At 40.5% G+C, this 20060-nt stretch overlaps 2 protein-coding genes across 2 annotated transcripts; one reads left to right on the top strand and one right to left on the bottom strand.

The window, feature by feature from the left end:
- The first annotated feature begins 25 nt into the window (after positions 1-25).
- On the top strand, positions 26-4381 carry LOC134846467 (uncharacterized). Its single transcript, XM_063863838.1, has 4 exons — positions 26-305; positions 3210-3470; positions 3783-3907; positions 3984-4381. Exons 1-4 carry the CDS (start codon positions 182-184, stop codon positions 4260-4262), a joined length of 789 nt encoding a protein of 262 aa, XP_063719908.1. The 5' UTR covers positions 26-181; the 3' UTR covers positions 4263-4381.
- A 1602-nt stretch (positions 4382-5983) lies between these two features.
- LOC134846466 (metallo-beta-lactamase domain-containing protein 1-like) lies at positions 5984-7277 on the bottom strand. Its single transcript, XM_063863837.1, has 2 exons — positions 6940-7277; positions 5984-6356 (listed from the first exon to the last, which is right to left on the bottom strand). The coding sequence occupies exons 1-2, from the start codon at positions 7174-7176 to the stop codon at positions 6048-6050; spliced, it is 546 nt and encodes a 181-aa protein (XP_063719907.1). The 5' UTR covers positions 7177-7277; the 3' UTR covers positions 5984-6047.
- Between the last annotated feature and the right edge of the window lie 12783 nt (positions 7278-20060).

Below are 20060 nucleotides of genomic sequence, written 5' to 3'. Positions count from 1 at the left end.
AATAGCGAAAAATCCAGTAGACAACTATATCCCATTTAAGAATCTGAACATTTAAAAATCTTCATTTTAAGTTAGATTACTAAAAATTTGTTAGCTTTTTTATGTTTGTAGTAAATTTTTTAAATTCTTGTAGTTATTTTTCACAATTTTTGCAGTTTAAATTCTCAATTCTTGTACTTCAATGGACAGCCGAGGAGGAAACAGGAAATCGGTTTCATTCCGTGAAACAATCGACAGCCAAGTGATTTCACAAGAGGCGTCAGAAGTTATGACTAATTTTTCAGCAACAGACGACCATACTCAAGGTAAGGTTCAATTGATCGATGAAATACCAATGTGAAAAAACTATACCATAAAATGCTGAAACAGTACTTGATATAAGAAGCAGTATTAAGGAACTATGTCAACGTCTTAACGTATCTTAGATTGGCTGCTGGCACCAGCATTCAATTTCATGACCAACATTCAAGTTTCCCAAAACATGACTTTTGCGATTAAGAACGTTATCAGGGGCCATAAATAATCAAAAAATGACCTCTTAGCACGATGAAAACCAGAAACCTCTCGTAAACCTTTGCGACTAACTTGGATCGAAACCTAGCACAGAATAGTTGGACACTAAGACGAAAAGCCTGAAAAATCAAAAGCTTATACAGCAACGTATTTATTGCAATTCGATCAGAAAAAATTGCGGTATCATTACCTCCATTAATTGCTTGCTTATAACTAAGAAACGAATGAAAAAGAATAGTTTTTAACAATTAGCTCAAAATAGAATTGTAAGAAAACTTAATAAAACATGCATGAAATGTATACAAAAAAGTTTAAAAAAACTAACAACGTACAGAAAAAAAAGGAAAAATTTCAAATCTTTTGGATATCTTTGAGCCAGAAACTATCACTCTTGAAAACACGCTGGGACATATAAAACAGCCAGGTCACAGTTGTTTCAAAAATTCTAATCTTTTTTTGAAAATTTGAGGCATTCAAAAAGTTTGCCGAACGATCACTTTGAACGGATTGAAAATAAAACTGCTGGGAAATCTAGCTCGTGACTCTAAGTTGCCAAAAAAACTGACATCGACTTCAAACGTTTTTTCTTTACTAACAAAAGCTTTCAGCGCATTCAAAACAAACAATATAAAAGTTTGTGCTATCCTATTTTTATAAGATTATTCTTTCACAATTATTCATTAATCTATGAAAATACTCTTAGTAAAAACTGAGGAAGTAAAAAAAAGCGAAGTAAAAATTATTGATTTAAAAAACGTGGGAAGTAAACCAACAAATATTCAGTCATCCATGAAGACGATAAAAAATCAAATTACTTCTGAAAAATTTGCAAATTAAGCTTTAAAGACAAAACCACTGCATTAAAAAACCAGACTAGATGTTGAATTACATCCATGCCAACAATGAACGCCAATTTCAATCATCCAGTAAACGGGAAAAATATTAGCAAAGGGTTGTATTAACCTTTAGTAATTAATACCCTGTTGCTTATCGTAAGGGTAATTAATCAATTCATCAAATGGTTCAAGGATTCTATCGGCCAAATTAATATTCTGAAAAAAGTGTACGTTCCGATTCGATAACGGTGACTAATCGCGAGCGCAAATAATAATAAAAAAAATTTTCTAAGAAAATTTTGACATTTTAATCCCTCTGCTCGATTCAAAAATGCTGCGCCCGCGTATCACAACACTTAACGAATACAGCGGCGTTGTAATTTTCTAAATATAGACACAGCGAAGCCTGGCACCAATTCCACTACAAACAATAAGAGACCATTGCATACTCCCGATATTTGGTAAGAACAACAACTATTGTTTATTGTTCCGACCATTTGAGAAATGCAGAGGAACTTTGTATTTTTGTTTGTTCTTTTTCTTTGTTTTCCACGCAAGATTAGGTATCACAAATAATCATCAAAATACGTCGAGTGATATATCAGATTAAAGCCCTTTGAGTCGTAATTCAAGCTACATTAGGAAAATTTTAAAGAACATTTCCTAGGGTCGAGAGAAACCGGTTTGAAATTTGGGTCTACTTTTGAGCTAATAAGAGGAGCCTGCAGGCTTACAATAGCTTTATACTTAATTTAAGCTAGAAAACTTAATTTTAATTGAGAAAGTTAGTTTTTGGAGTTTGTTACCGCCATTTTTGGATTCAACACTTAGGCATAATCGACAGTCATAGTAAAATAGTGCACTTGGAAATCAGTTTTTTTTTTGAAAAAGGACTGGAAAGAAAAAAAAATTGACAATTTTTGCAGTATTTTTTTTGCAATTTTTTTGAAGTTGTTGATTGCCAAAATGGCGCTAACAAACTCGTTGTTGATTGCCAAAAATGGCGCTAACAAGTTTTTGTTCAGATCTAAGAAAACGAAACAAAAACCAAGTTTACTTTGATAATTATTACTGGGTTTTTGAATTATTAAAAATTACTAACAAGTTTTTCTCTTTTAAATGATTCAAGAATATGTCGCAAGAAAAACAGAGATGTAATCGACCCCAACTACATATTTTTCGTACTTGATTTTGCGCTGAAAAATTAGAAAACCAAATCCACAGATTGAGTTTCTTCAACCTTCGTGGCAGGGAACAAAAAACCATGAAAATTTAGACTTATAATATTGGGCCTAAATTGAAGTGTGTGAAATGATGTTATGACCGGGAATCAAACTTAAAACCTTTGTCGCAAAAGTCAGATACTTTTCCGCTACACCAATCAAAAACAATGTGGTCAAATTCTCCAAAAGAAAGAAAAAAGTAACGGTTGCAAACGCCTTGCTGATATATTACTATGACATATTTAACACAAAGACGAAAGTTCGCTTCGGAAACAATAGCGAGAACACGATAAAAAGCAATCTATAAAGTGCAAGACGAAAGAGTAAAAATAAGCCTCGAATTAATTAAAAGTTCGGCTACGCCTCGGATTCAATCTGCGACCTAGACATTATGCGTCTCATGCACTAACCACTCAGCGACAGTCGCTTAATAAATAACAAACACTAGCCGCGAATAAAGCAGAGAACAGATGCTATGAAATTTCAAGTGACCACTGTTTATTAATACTTTTATTGGCGAGTTAGCTTACAAAGAAAGAAGGTTTGTACTAATAAAATACGCTCGCAAGCCCGCAAGTGTAAAGAGATTATTAAAAATAAGCCAATTCAAAAATTTAAATTCAACATTTTGTTTTAGATTGCTTGCCAGAAAAAGAGAAGACCGATACTTCAAAAGTGGAGCCTCAGACCTATCGAAGACATGAAGATTATATGTCAATACTGGACATGAAATTGCACGGCAAAATAGAATCAAATCTATCACTTAAAGAAGATGTCAATAAACACGAAACATTACTGGTGAAATTTTTGATCGTTGTTTTCTTTGTGCTGGGTATCCTGATATTTACCTACTCAATTGCTATAACAGAACAGCTCCAATTCCTCTTCATGAGCAGCGGTATGAAAAACAACTCTCATTAAATTCGAATAAAAAGCTAAAACACTTGGATTAACAAACCAAGTTTCTTCCTTTTCTAATAGTCATTTGCCTTTGAAAAATGCAGCTAGACCAAATATAAATTCTACACAATCGCTTACAGTTACAAATTACTTCAGTAAGGCATTATAAAATTTCAGATGAAATAGTACATCTTAATCGGGAGAGAAAAAAAGATTTTAGAAAAAAAATCAAATTTTGATTTTATCTTGAAAGGCAGCTCAATGACAAGTGAAATAGGTCACAGAGAAGACTATTCTTTATTGGATTTAGGCGATAAGACCAGCGTTACAAGGAGCAACCACCCTTCGATGGGATCTTTCACTATGAATCCAAGATCCATCATAGATGTTTGTCTAGTTCAAGAAGGTAAACTCTTCCTCAAACTGCGTTATCCGGTAAGCATCATCGTCCTACTTCTTTAATACAAAAAATTTCGCCAATTTGTTATTGATAACAGCAGCTTTTTTTTAGTTCTACGGGCAGAATTATTGTTTCTCGTATGTAAATAATTCTGAGAAAATGGGTCACTTTCTACTTGAAAGTCCTCAAATGATTGTACCCCTACCCCATGACGATACAAGTGGGAACAGTTGGCAAATTCTTTTAACACGACTCTCAACCACACGAAAATTCGCTCAGCCACAATTCGAACTTTTGCAGGTCAATGCTTCAATTTGCAAGTATGGCAGCAGCAAAAATGCGTGGAGAGAACTGATGGCACAAAACTTGAACTGTTGGAAACAGCTGTAAAACTTTTAACTAAAAAAACGGACCGGAAGCTCAACATATTTAAAAAAAAACTGGAACTTAGAAAATCAGGGCGCTGTTTCTCCAAGACTTCAAGTCACGCGCTATTATTTCAAATTATTATCTCGGTATCCGTCAATGAATACCGAGATAATTTGAGGCTGTTGACCTTTTTAAAAACCTTTAAAGGTTGTTGAATAAAACAAATTTAAATTGTCTCATTTGGTTTCTTTCTCATATTATCGAAGTCAAATTTTATTATACTTTGCTCATATTTGTCAACATCAATTAATTTTTCCTGAATTCGCCGCTCTTTTTCTAAATTCATGCCATGAAAAAATCTTTTCGAAAGCACCACAGCACGTTTACTTTAGATTGAGAGGTTGCCGTAAGCAGCTTTTTTTTGGTTCTTTAACATAAAAACCTGCTACTATCTAAAACTCAGCCACTGAAATTATAGATAGCAAAAAAACTATGACTAACAAAAGGTTTTTATAATTTTTGGGAAATTTTGAAAAAAGTTCGAAGTTTGATAAAACCCCATCCCGAAAATTGAGCACAAACTTAGTTTAACTGCATAGCGTTGTGGCTCCGTGAACGCCTATGTGGATTTGTCCGCGCCCTTTGAAGAAGCTTTTCATATACACTTCGACTTCTTCCATTAAGCTCGAAGATTTGATCAAACAAAATTGTAAGGTCAGTTACAAATGTCAAACAGTTTTTGAAAGACAAATTGTAAACTACAGCACCTTGGAAAAAATCGAACAATAGTTTCTAGTAAATCACTTAATGAAGTATTCATCCTAGCTGAAACCCAAAAATTTTTAGCGGGGATTGTGAATAAAAAATTAATTCACTAATTTTCAAATTAATTTTTGAAGGATTTTTACATTATCTAACTTAGGATTATCTAATCGGAGCTTAAAATCAAATCGTTCGTAATATCCAAAAAAAAGCACAAGAAATGACATAGAAGCTATAAAGCGAAGCTTTGAAACACTTCCGATACATGAAAAATATGCTTAGAATGTCAAGAATATTTCAAAGTGAAAATTTCTACATTACTCAATAATGATAATTACGATTTATTGTGAGTTACTCCAGTTGAAAGAAAAAATTTGGAATTTAAGAAAACTCTCTGGCGACAAGCTGAAAAAAAGCCGTCCAAAAATGACAAACATAGCCAACAGACAGTTGGAAAAATCAAAAAATACTGACTTGTTTTTAGAGAAAATCTCAACTTTCGAATTTCAAAGAAAAAAAATAGATAACCTAAAAGCTCTATGAAATTCTAGCACGATTTATGATTAACACTTTTGTGATAAAATCAACTTAATTTGAGTAAAGTGGATCAATAAATAAATTTTTTTATTTGGCTGCGAAATGTGAAAATTACATTCCACTTTCGAAATTAGAAGTTAATCACGTTTTTCGTGACCATAACACTTTTGCTGATCGATAGTGGAGTTTACCTTCCTTTTCTATTAAAGGCAAAGAATTGAACTTAAAATGAAATCAAAATTCAAACCGCAAAAAAATTGAGCGTGAACAAATCATCGCATCCTATGTAAGAGTCTTCACTACGTTCATCGACTTATAAGTAATTATAAAGCGTTTTACAATTTTCTCCATAGAACTTCGGAACTGATGATTTATACAGTACTGTTTTTACTAAACTCACTAATAGTTAAAGTGGGCACGACCGTAAATATTCTGAGCTGTCAATCTGCTCTTAGGATAGCAAAATGAATGGATTGCTTGCAAAAAATTCTGATAATTCTAACAAAACTAATTTAGCTGCATAAATAATTTTGAGACAAAAGGGCCCCCATGTCCTGGCACAATAACTTCGGCTAAACTTTGAATTCTCGTTCGATGATATTCTTGTAGATCAGTGTTAGAAGATAGAGATCTCCATGAATTCTCGTCGTCACTATTTTCAAAAAGATCGCCAGCAAAAGCAACAGTAACAAAAGGCTTAGATTGAGTTGAAGTATGCAGAATGGACGATAAAGAGGACGAATTAACTTCAGCTATTAGAGAAATGTCTTCGTTGGTGTGACCAGGAGTAAATGTTATAAAAGCATCATCGCATATCTAAGCAAAAACATCCTCCAAAAATTTAAACTGTTATTGTTATAGCTATTGAAAAAACGAACGCTAGGCTTTAACAGCTATGAAACTGATTAAAAAAAAACTACCGGGTTTAAAAAATTCAACGTTTTAAAAAAAAAATTATTAGTAAAAATCATTGCTGTCAGAAAACCGACAACACTTATTTACTGCCTAAATTAAGATAGTATTATTTAAGTTTTTGAGAAATTTACCATGCCTACAAAAATGAACTTTCTGTGAACAAATTTATTTAGGGGGGCAAAGTCTATTACCCGATTTTTCAAAACTCGCTACAACGAATCAGATACATGCACTTGGCGCATTTTATGCGAATGCAACAACTGTAGAGACCTGAAGAAACTTACACTTATAACTGAAAACTAAACTTTGAACAATGCAATGACTGGGTTTTATGCGAAACCTTGGATTATATTCCTAAATCCTTTGTTATTATTATTATTATTATTATTATTATTATTATTATTATTGCAATACCCTTGCACATCGCAAATGTAATTAATGCACCAAATAAGAGGCAGCGTTAAAAAACATAATGTTAACTAGCCTTAAAATCTGTTGTTTTAACTGAATAATCATCTGAATAGCAGTTCGTAGCCATACCCATATCGGCTCCTAGTATTATTTTGGAATTTGTGAAATGGGAGAGTAATCCCACGTGATCAAGATGTCCATGAGTACATACAACATAGTTGATATCATTAGGATGAAAGTTGATTTCATTCAGACTTTTCAAAATGTGGTTGGCATCCCAGGGGCTTCCCGTGTCAATCAGGATGGTCATATCAGGTTTTGTCAAAAGGGACACGGAGCACGAAGCTTTGAATACATTAATTTGATTAGCGGTTTCGATGCAGTAGCCTTCTTGCAGCAATCGAAAATCAAACATCTTGAAAACAAAAACATAATTGAGTTACATAAATGCCAATAATCCCTTACAAAAATGAAAACAAATACTGTCCAAAATTTATCAGTTATGATTTTCTCTCATTTTAACTACAGTACGCCTTTGACACACTAATTATGACGAAAAAAAATTTTGTAGCCAGACTTCCGGGTGAAAGGCTTTCAAGCCCAATCGGAAATATAATAGAGATCTTTGCAAGTCGAGAATTTTGACAGGAGTTCACAATTCAAATAAAACTCCCGAATTTCCCGTAAGTGTGCTACAAATAAACAAATGACACGAAAACAGGCAGGGTACAATTTTAGTGTAGTTTATAATAAGTATTAGCAAAATTGTACGTATATTAGATGAACCTAAATTCTTTCCAACATACTTTACCATATGTCACTTGGCCTGGGTCTGTGCCAGTCGGTCATATTTGGAAGTTTGACCTTGAGCAACACAAGAAACATGATTTTGGGGTGAAATGAAATTTTTCAAAAATTCGAATTGGACATGTCATGCTCAAGTTTCTCGCGAAACTGAAAATACAAAAAATAATAAAATCAGAAGAACCGATTTACAATCGCGGGAAAATGATCGAAAAAAGCAGCGAGAAATTGCTATTCGCAATTTCTAGACTTAGAAATACACGAGAGTAGAGCTATCTTGTTCGAAACAGAAGGCAGAGCGATTGCGAACAACGAAGAAACAGATTAGAAGTGGACCGGAGTGAATCTTCGGTGGAAAGGTGAACAACCGAAATCTCCCAATGGTCCAGCCACAAAAACTTATTTCTCAAGTCAAAACTCATTTCTCAAGCTAGGACTTGTCAATTTAAAGCTCCTCGAGTCAAACTTGATTCCCTAGTTATTCTGGAGTTACTTGTTAATTTAGTTACCCAAATTCTAGTGTGCCGCTATGTGAGTACCCAATTTAAATTTCTTGGGTGTGTTTTATACTGTTATGTTGAGGTGAGTCGAGATATAGGTTGATCCATCTGAAATGGATCAAAGTTCCACTGTCTAATAAAAAGTAGCTATACGGATTATTCCGAACCTGTTTTTAACGGCGTTCGCGTGTTTTAGGTATTTTGAGACCGAAGTATGGGGACGTTCTTATTTTCTAGATGGGGGGGTATTTTTGTAGTGGCCTCTAAGCTGTAACAAAGGTTTTAGTCTCATGTCGCAAGTGAACCGAATTGGCTCCGACCGTTTGAGGTAGAAAAACACAAGAGATAGTGTCCCTGACTCTTGAGCGAATGGTTATAGGGCTTATTTTTCTTTAACCTCATATGTGACTTAAGTAAGCGACTGTTATATAGTGTTTTTTTGGCGCTCCTGGGTGTTTTTACGACATCAAGACTACGGGATCAAACCCACTTGACAAAGCTCCGGGCTACATGCCCATTCTAGAGTACCGGTGGTACGGTTCAGCAGGAACGTGTAAACCTTCCAGATGTACCGTGATAGCTTTTTAAGAAATCTCGAGAAAATTTCCTGATACGCTCTCCGAACGAGGCCTCGCTAGCCGAGTAATAGGGGGCAACTAGGGGGACAAAAAACGAGTAAAAGACAAAAAGCAAAACAAAAAACCAAAAAAGAATAGAAAAAGCAGCAAAAAACCATTAAAACATAAAAAGGACAGTGGTTTGACTTCCAGATTGGGTGGATCAAACCTTTATATTAATTGAATTATTATGCCCATACTGTTTTTTTTGAATAAGACCGATCGTCTCGATCAAATCAGCAACTTTCTACAGGTGCCCAGTTATGGGGCGTTGTGAAGGGTTTTCAGATAGCTTGCAACTTCACCGGACCACTAGGAGACCTAACTGGAACAGGTTATCAGCCAAGTGGGAAACCGGTTCTCAAGAAGGGGACCCGAGAATTGCTGGAAACGCCGGGCGACATGCAGCACGGACAAGAACAAACAGAGAAGGGCTCACAGGGGTGTTCTGTTTGGTCGATCAACGGACCACTAGGAGACTTGACTGGAACAGGTCCCAGCCAAGTGGGAAAGTGGTGCTGGAAAGTGGTGCTGGACACGCCAGGGAGACAACCAGCACGGAATCCGAACAAATAGAATAGGACACACAGGGGTTTTCTGTTTGGTCAATCGGGTATCGTTAAAATCCACATTACATTACAGGAGATAAGTGTAAAATTGGATAAGCGGATACCCACTGTTTTGAGGATACGTTTTTACTTGAGCAGAGCTTGGAAACAGGTTCTACGGTTTTCTCTCAAGAGGATTAGCACCCATCGCGCTCAAGGTAAATTTCGGCTTAGGAGGGGGCTAAATAGGGGGGAGGTTAGAAGGGGGGCTGGTTAAGTTAGAGGTTGGCGGTTGCAAATTGTAAAAAGGGGGGATACATTATAGTAACTATATAACCGATATCGTCGATTTAGTTACGTTAGTACGACCAGAGTCTAGGAAGATACCTCTCTAGACCCAAAAAGAGAGTTGCAACGCGAGGATATCCAAATTTAAGATTGAATTAAGTTAGGTAACCAGGTAGGATCGGGTGGGGGGATCGGACCTAGACAGTTTTTGAAACCCGAAAGGACAATACCCCATAAGATCGTTAGTAGGGGAGAGGAAAACGCGTGACAATCAGGTACCAGACATATTTTTTTACGAAAGGACGACATTGGTCACCTTTGAATTTTAGGCAGGTTCATCTTTCTGTTTTTTTTAATCATTTTACTCGCTTAAATTTTTTCGTTTTTGGAATTAATTTTATCGGTTTTTGAAAAACAGGTGATCACCAGACACTTGCTAACAAGTCGTATTTCGACTGGCATCGGTATTTATAGGAGGGCTAATAGGTAAAAACTTTTGGTCAGTAAGATTGGGTTTTAGGAAACTTTTAACAGTAGGGCTCGAGTGGTGGTACCGGGGATAGTGATCTAAGTGTCCCAACACCGATGAAGAAGAGATCCGACTGTCCCAACACTGGAAAGAAAAAATCTAGGGACAGTACGAAGGGTCTAAACACTTGAGCAGGCAGTCTTGGGACAGTGCGAAGTCCCACCGCTGGAGTGAGGGGTCTTGGGACAGTGCGAACTGTCCCCACACTTACGCGGGAGGTCTTGGGACAGTACGAGGTGTCCCAACACTAGGCCATAGGACAGCGCGAAGTGTCCCAACGCTCGAGTGGGTGGTCTTGGGACAGTGGGAAGTGTCCCAACACTTGAGCATGAGGTCTTGGGACAGTGCGAAGTGTCCCAACGCTTGAGTGGGCGGTCTTGAGACAGTCCGAGGTGTCCCAACACATGAGTATAAGGTCCTGTGACAGTGCGAGGGTCACACTAGGACGAAGGGTCTTGAGACAGTGCGAAGTGTCCCAACGCTTGAGTGGGTGGTCTTAAGACAGTGCGAAGTGTCCCAACACTTGAGTATAAGGTCTTGCGAGGTGCGAGGTGTCCCAACAATAGGTCTTGGGACAGTGTGAAGTGTTGCAACACTGGGACGAAAGGTTTTGAGACAGTGCGAGGTGTCCCAACACTTGAATATAAGGTCTTGGGACAGTGCGAGGTGTCCCAACACTAGGTCTTGGGACAGTGTGAAGTGTCCCAACACTAGGACGAAGGGTCTTGGGACAGTGCGATGTGTCCCACCGTGAGAGAAAGGTCTCGGAACAGTGCGATGTGTCCCCACACTTGAGTATAAGGTCTTGGGACGGTACGAAGTGTCCCAACACGAGGTCCTGGGACACTGTGAAGTATACCAACACTAGGACAAAGGGTCTTGGGACAGTGTGAAGTGTCCCAACACTTGAACGAAAGGTCTTGGGACAGTGTGAAGTGTCCCAATACTACAACAAAGAGGTCATGGGACAGTGCGAGATGTACCAACTCTTGAGTAAAAGCACCAGGAACCTGTAAGAACGAACAAAAACAGCTCAAGTCCACACTATAAAGATTAAGACTCGAATGATTTTTTTAATTAAGAGAATTGGGAACATTTTAAAATTTTTATTTTGTTAATATAGGACTTGTAAATATTAATATTGTACATAAAAAAAACGTAAATAAAAATCATGAGGCGAAGTAGGGTACCAATAGCAGATGAAAGAGCGCAAGAATCAAAGAAAAATTACAACTCGTCGCAACGAAGAACAACATTGTCGGAACCGAAAGTAATGAGAAAGAACTTTTCAGTGAACATGGTCAACACAAGAAGCCCGAAAGAACACAAGACGAAAGAAAGCGCTGTGGAAGGACCAACTGTAGAAATTGATCTTGAGACACCAGGTCAGAGTGTTGACGAGGTGCAAAGGGAAACAACGGAATCAACACCAATGCCAAATGTGGAAGAACAAGAGAAGAAGACGATTGAGTTTTCACCAATTAATACTGTAGACGACACAACGAGTAACACGACCATAAAAGAAGATTCTCAAGCAAAAAGAACGTCGTTCACAGAGAAGATTGCAGCGATGGTTGGAATGAAACCAAGAGAGAAGGAGGAGGTGGTACAATCGACCGAGAAAAGCAAAACATTTGGAACAGTTTCCGCAATAACAACAGAGGCCAAAAAAGACGATGAGCAGATCAAAAGTAGGGCAACAGTTTATCATGAAAAAACAGTTTCTATTGAGCTAGGCGACTTGATGGCAAAGTTGGAACAAATCGACAAAATTTGAAATGCAGCGAGGAAGATCGACAAATGCTAAAAAATCAGAAACGATACAATAAAAATGTTAACCTGGACAATTGCTTCAACCTGGCAAGGGCAACAGAAGAAAAGTTACAGCAGATGTCAGAAAAAGTAGAGACTACCGACAAAGAGCGCGAGTTACATATCAAAAAGGACATGCAGGAAATGAAGCAACAATAGGACACAATGAGCAGAGACCAAGCAGAAAGTTCATGTGCTATACAGTCCAAACTGGATGCTCTCTTCAGAAGCTCTACAGCGCAAGACAAGCTGCCAGCAGATAGACCGCATGGCACCAAAGTTGACTCCATAGAACAGCAACGGAATAAACGGGAGTCTACACCGTTTCCCCGGATTGCAGCGAGCATCGGGACAGAGGGTTCCAAGACCACCATGAAGGGTGGATCCTCAAACACTACGAAAGCACCAGAGGTCTCAAGCACAAACACCCACGTAGCACCTGACGCCATGACATGGGCAAGCACCTGGGAGACGATGAACAGGACACTGGAAGCGTTCGCGACCAGGAACACTGACTCGAGTGATAGAGTAAGTGGTAAATCCAGGAAGACCTTCAAGAAACCCAAAGAGTTCAAAGACGACTCGGATGGCTGCATTGACACATGGGTGGAAGTCATGAGACTACAATTTGGCTGCATTGACACATGGGTGGAAGTCATGAGACTACAATTAGAACAAGACAACTTGAACGACGAAAGGCAGGCTTGCACAGCAGTAGTAAGCAATCTAGAGGGCACAGCGTTGAAATGTGTAGTGGCGAAGAAGGAGGAGGAATGTGATACGGCGGACAAGATATTCGAAATACTGTTGAATCGATTCGGATCAGGGATGAAGGGCCACCCAGCGATGATGAAATTTGAAAAAATAAGACGAAGAGGGACGACGAATCATCGATAGGTTCATGGATGATCTTGAGAGCCTGAGAATAAAGAGTTATCCGGAAGAAATTTCAGCATCGCCTCGAAGTTCATTGACGGCGTAAAAAGTGACGACTTGAGAACAATGTTGGCAACGTATTATACGCTTTCGAAGGATAATGCACCAACCCCGGAGGAGATGAGACAAAAGTCGAGGGATTACATGTTGATGAACCAAAAAAACCAAAAAAGTATTCGTAATCAGAGGGCAGGAATATGCAAGGGGAAGGCAAACAGCAAAGGTCGTCATTGTATAAGCCGAGAGATGATATGGATAAACGTAGGTCATGCGCAAATGCGGATCAGCAGATCATCACGTGGTGGATTGCACGACATATAAACAAGGCATGAAAAGTCTGGGATATGCTCCGGATAAAGAAGACATCAGCCAAACGGAGGAACACGAGTTTTATAGCGGCTTTATTATCAAAATAGGCGCAAGGTGCTTCTTCTGTAACCAAGAGGGCCATTTCAGGATGGACTGTCTGTTATTTTGGGAGGCTGTAAAAAATCAAAATCATCCCAAACATAAATCAGCGCTGGCTGCGGTACAAAATACGAGGAACAGACAAGCCGAAATCGGTTTGAAAAACACAGAGGCAGCGAGCGGGGAGTTACCAACAAAGACGGTGAAAGCGGTAACGCAAGTCAGAAGTGCAATGGAAGCCGAGGTTGGGAACTAACTGAAGATACACTACGAAAAAACAGCTGCAGAAGCAATCAACAAAGTAGAGCAAGACTTGGCCACGAAAGAAATCGAGCAACGACTGAGGCAGGAGATAGAGAAGCAAAAATTGAATGAGGCATACTGCAGAACAATCCCAGTGCAGGAGGCCACAGAGAATGCACCAGACGATGGAAGTTGCAACACTCTGAAGATGGTGAGGGGAAAACCATTTGGCATAACAAAAATTGGAGCGAGAACAATGTCGATAATCACCGTGAGCGGTCACGAAGTAACAAGAAACCTGAATGAACCGAGCGATCAGACGATAATGCACATCGATGTGTATGCAGATTACTTGAGTACGGTAAGCCCGCAAACAACTTCTAGAGCCGTGAGGGCACTACTCACGAGGGGTAGCAGCAAATCAATTCGCGTTGACAATAGGTACACGGAAGCATATGGTCCACATGAGGTGATGCTAAATATAGATGGATAAACATCTACACGAAGACATTGATTACATGCGATGAAAACCTAGCTGGTTAAATCTACGTGGGTAGAGAAGAACTAAAAGTGAGAAGACGCTGAGCCATGTTGCAAGAAGACGCAATGTATATAGGGACACAAGCGGACGTATCTGGGCATGTACTAGACATAAGTGGAAAGAAGACTCAACTGTGTGGGTTATTGGACACAGGGGCAGTCTTGAGCGTCATACCAATCGAAACATGGAACAGGTTGGGCTTCGACAAAGATGACTTGATAGATTCAAGAACACGGCTGTCAGCAGCAAACAAAGGGGCGCTGCGGGTACTAGGCAGAACACCGATAATTGCCCTAAACTTGGGGGAATGCAATTTGTGGATGAGCTTCCTCGTGGTGGAGAATCTAGATAAATCTGACCAATTCATTTTAGGCAGAGACTTCATCAGGAATTTCGATGTAGCAATTGATCTAAACAATGCGATGTTCAGGATTTGGAACCCGCAAAGGAAGTACGTAATTAAACCGGTAAATTTAATAATGGCGAATAAGAACAAAGCACCGGTATTCTTGAGTAGGATGGTAAGTCTGAAAGCAAATGAAGTGGCAATAGTAAGCTTGCGGATGAAAAACTATAATGAACTAAGTGACAATGAACAAGTATGTATAGTACCGAACCCAAACGCTCAAAGTGCTGCTATTTTAGGAAGATCCTTCTCGTTAACCAAGAGTGGCCTCTTTGTCAGTGTTTTGTTGAATACTCTTGATATACCAATCACAATCCAGAGGGGGAGGAAGCTTGGATACGCACTGCCCGTGAAACCTCGATTTGAAATGACTGAAAATGTAAAAGAAAACGAAGTTCTTGATTGCCCGAATCATAGGGATAAGATTTGTATCTTGAGAAGATTGAGGGGCAAGGTGACGGAAGAACAGCTCAAAGCCATCAAGGAGGTACTAGATCGGAATGAGGACGTTTTTTCGAAACATAAAGCAGACATTAGTTGTTGTAACTTTGTTGAACATGAAATAGAGCTTGAAGAGTCGGCGGTACCACACAGGGAGGGGGTGAGGCGTATGACACCTAACAAATCGGATGCATGTAGAAAAGAAATTGAAACCCTACTAGAGTATGATATGATAGAACTATCCAAATCACCGTGGGCGTGTGGAGTAGTGATGGCTAAGAAGAAAGGCGACCAACTAAAGTTTTGTTCTGACTTTCGATATCTAATCTCTGTCACGGTGAAAGATGCCTATCCCATACCTAGGATTGATCAGAGCCTCTCAAAATTAGGGGACGCAAAATTTTTTTACTTAATTTTTTACTTAACTCTTAATTTATTTTCGGCTTTTTAGCAGGTCCCACTGAGGAAGCAGGACAGGGTTTGCCTGCGAGCTAGTGCTGTTTCAATGGAAGAGGATGCCCTTTGGCCTTTGCAAAGCCACGGCCACGTTTCAACGACTGATGGCACACGCATTGACAAGTGTAACGAAGAAAAATGGCAACCTGGTGATGTGCTACGTGGACGACGGGGAAATAGAGACACCTACAATAGAGGACCACATCGAACGACTAGAAGAGATGTTCACTTGCATGAAAAGAGCAGGACTAAAACGCAAGCCATCAAGGTGCGAGATACTCAAGGACTCAATTAAATACCTGGGGAGGATGGTGGATAAACATGGCATCAGATCAGACCCAGAAGCAATAGAAGCGGTGCTGACTTGGAAATCACCAAAAACGGAGCATCAACTGATGAGATTCTTGGGTTTTGCGAACTATTACAGGGAATTCTTTAAAAGCTATGCGGACAAAGTGTACCCGATGCAACACCTCAAGAGGCACAAGGGCAAGAAATTCATGTGGAAAAACGTAGCGGAAGAGTCATTCTAGAGGATAAAGAAGGAGATATGTGAAGCACCTGTGCTAGGTTTGCCGACGGAAAAAGGGATGTACGTGCTGGATACGGATGTGTCAGTGGTAGCGATCTCGGCCATACTCCATCAAGAGTCGGAATGGACTGGGAACACAGTCTTGAGACCAATAGCATATGGGAGCAAAACCTTGAGTCATACTGAGATGAAGTAGGGCGCGCCCAAGGCAGAAATGTTTGCGGTTGTCACCTTTGTTCAGAAATACAGGGCGTACCTAGGTAGCGAACCATTCAAGTTACAGGTCGGCAATAGAGCACTAAGTTGGTTGAAAACGTACTCAATGGATCAGAGCTACATTGGGAGATGGATAGTTTGTTTGGATGGCTACAAAATGATCATCGAAAACAGAACAAGAGACAAACATCAGAATGCCGACAGCTTGAGTAAGAAGACGGAATTCTACGAAAGACAGGAACAAAGGGAGGCGGACAAACCAGAAATTAAAGATGGCTTTTCTTTTTTGGACAAAGAAACATAAGACAGCCTACCACTCACGAGATGGCTCGAAAAGTCAGGTAAACCAATAGAGGATCATCCCGAATTGCCAGAAGAGCGGCCAGAGAGAACAATCTTGAAGAAAAACGGAGGGATGCCATTGGAAGAAATGCTCAAGTCGAAAATAGTGAGGGAAACACTAAAGGCGAAAGGTTACGATCTCAAGCAGTTAGAGGCGGGAAGCGCGAAGATAGGTGAGGACCTGCGGAGACTACTTGAGAGTCTGGCAGACGATAGACCCGTTACCAGACCAATGATAAAGACGAACCAGAAGTCTCAATACTGAGAAGAGGTGAGGCAGCGTATAGCGAGGACTCGTTGAAAGAAAAGCAACTCGATGGCAAGGATGTCGTGCAGTCACTTGTAGAGAAGATCCCGAAGAGATACTAAGGCGGACCATGGTTCGAAAGAAAGAAGTGACATTCAACGAGGCCGAACACCTTGGATTGGGTCAAGAGTCCGGGGAGTGGGCCGCATCAGAAGAGGATGCTGAAGAAGAGAAAATGTCCGGGGAGTACGATGAATGGGATGAAGACTCAGAGAAGAGCAGCAATGATCAGGATAGTCTATGCATGATATTGGCAGAAGAGAAAAAGAGGCACCGAAACAGGGAACTACAAACTGAACTTCCTCAGGAACATACAATTTGGATCAGCAAGAGGTGTGCGGAGGTGAAGAACTTGAAAAAATTGCAGTATCAAGGAAACCGTTCAGGGAGCTATCGTGCAGTTCAAATGTCAGAACAAACCTGGTTCCCGACGATGATAGGAAGATCTTGAGAAGTATAGTCTGCGTCAAGCTGAGGGATGACATCTACAGTCCCGGAGAAACGAATGGTCAAATAATGGCATCGAAGGAACACGTCAAGGCGAGATACAGGCTGTCAGATCTGATACGAGCTCAGAAAAAAGACAAGATGACGAGCAACCTCTCCAAATGGATTCAGACAGGAGTCAAAGAAAAGGGGGATCTAGAGGAAAACAGCTACAAAATCTTGAGCCAGTTCTACAAGGAGAGAAATGATTTACTTTATCACACAGCTGATGGTGTGGTAGCCTGCAGAAGAAAAGATGAGGAGAAGATACTACACAAGCACAACCTCATCATACTACCACAGCTGTAACAGACAGAAGTGTTATTCAGATCGCAAGACCAGATGGGACATCAGGGGATAGGCAAAGTCCAACAAAGAATACTGCACAGGTTTGACTGGCCATGGTTAAGGAAGGCCTGCGAGAGGTTGGTGAACGCATGCCTGGCGTGTTTACAAGTGAAAAATCCAAGAAAAATGAAGCTCCCACTCAAGTCCGTAGAGAGCTCGGAGTTTAATGAAGTCGTGCAGATTGACCATCAGAAAATCTGCATGACAGACTCGGGGTATAATCAAATACTGGTCATAATAGATCACTTTACGAAGTTGGCAGAAGCGGTGCCGTGTCCAACAGCCTCAGCAAAGGAGACTTCTGACCATTTGATAACACATTAGATATCACGATATGGTTGTCCGATGACATTCCTGTCGGACAACGGGAAAGCCTTCGTGGGCGACTTAACAAAAGAGTTGATGAGGAGATCGCATATTGCTCATGCACACTCAACTACTTACCATCCCCAGACTAACGGACTAGTTGAGAGACAGAACAGAACGCTGGTGAAAATGGTCAGGGTGTATTGCTCGAGATATATGACGGACTGGGATAAGTATCTGCCGCAAGTGGTAGGGGCGTATAACAGCACGCAACACTCGACAACAGGAATCAGTCCTTTCATGATATTGACTGGCAGGGAAATTGCGATGCCCCTAACTTTCTTTTACCCGGAATACGAGGGGGAAAAGACGTCGCCTCAAGCTTATGATAAAGAAGCGGTTAAGAGACAACAGGAACTAAACGAGCTCTACAGGAGGAACACGGCGCAAGCACAAATGAGGCAGCGGAAGAAGTACGATGTGAAGACACTTCAAGCGAAACCGCATGCAGTGGGACATTATGTCTGGGCGTTCCAGAATATCATACCTCCATAGGGGACGAAGAAGCTACTGAAGAAATGGCGGAGTCCGTTCATGATAACGGAGGTACTTCAACAGGGACGGTTCTACCGCTTGAGTACAGGGCGTGCAGCACACTATGAAAATCTGAAACCTCATGTCCCATCCCCGGAAGACTGGTGTGTACCACAGAACATGGAAGGACTTGAGTACCTATTGGTAGAGCCAGCATGCGAAGTGAACGCGAAAGGCATCAGAGAAAAGAACGATGGCAGCGAGGACGTAAGTATGGATGATAATGAGAAAAGAGGCAGACTCAGATGCGGGATCCTTTGCGGAAGAAGATTGGAATGATCCAGAGCAGAATGAGGTGCCGAAGGGCACAGAACCAGACTTGCCGAGGACAGCAGAAACAAGGACTGGCAATCGCAAGAGGACAGGCATGAGATACAACAGGTACGGGGATGACTTCTTGATTGACAAGATACAACCTGATGAGATGAGCGGAGCGTTAGTGAATGTGGGCGAGTTGTTAGCCGATGACGAATGGCAAATAATCAACGACAGCGAGCACTACTTGCAGGAGGATTACTTGATACCTGAACGGGAAACAGATCTGGAGCAGAGCGAGATAGAAAGGAGGGAGAACACAAACTTGAGGATACTGGAAAGGATGCGTGATCTCAAGATTGAGGGGGATGAAGAGCAAAGTATCCAACAGGTCGACGTGTCATCGAAAAAAAACGTGAAGACGAAAGACCCACTCCTCGGTTGGACAGCAACCGACAGACCGCTCGAGGTACCACCAGATAACTTAGACTCGGCATCATCGACGGGGACATCGATAAAAAATTTTGTCCGGGGAGTGGGGGTAGGACTTACCAACAACGAAAATTTGATGATAAAGAAGCTCAGGGAAGTGAGAGAGACCAGCGGGCTGGAATTGGATCAATGGGATGCTGAGCCTACCATAGGGCGAAATTTCAAGACAAAATTTGAAATAGCCAACGAATATTCAGAGAACATCCTGATCACAGACAGCGACTTCATCTTGTCAGACAGGACAAGCGTGATCTGCATAACGGCAGACATGGGCCTCAAATCAAGACTGGAGGCTGACATTAAGAGAGAGTATCAGAATGTGTATTTTCTATTTATTCGGAGACCGGGGCTGGGAGGAATGGCTGCGCTTCCTCCCTCAGTTTTACAAGTTCCGGGCAAATACCTGTGCTTCTTGGTAACAAGGGTCAATAAAAGGAACACGATAGACCCCGAACACGTGATGTTGGCACTAACGAGGCTGAGGGACTTCATGGGTGAAAGAGGGATAATGGAGGTCTCGATGCCGGTCTATGGCCCAAACAGGGGCAAGTTGAACACTAGGGAATTGTACGCCATCCTACACGTGGTCTTTGCAGAAACGGAGATAACGGTACACCTACAAAAGAAGTACTACTTGAGTATCGCCTGAGTTTCGAGCGGACAAGGGGTCTTCAAGTAGGGTTAAAGGGAGGCATGAGTCAGGTACAAGGGGGCACGAGTCAGGTAGAGGGATTTTAAAGTAATTGGCATGACAATTAAATCTTAGAGAGTTAATGCTGCTAAAACA

This window comes from Symsagittifera roscoffensis, chromosome 5, assembly GCF_963678635.1.
Source record: "Symsagittifera roscoffensis chromosome 5, txSymRosc1.1, whole genome shotgun sequence".
NCBI lineage: Eukaryota > Metazoa > Xenacoelomorpha > Acoela > Convolutidae > Symsagittifera > Symsagittifera roscoffensis.
This window is presented reverse-complemented; position numbering and strand designations above follow the sequence as displayed.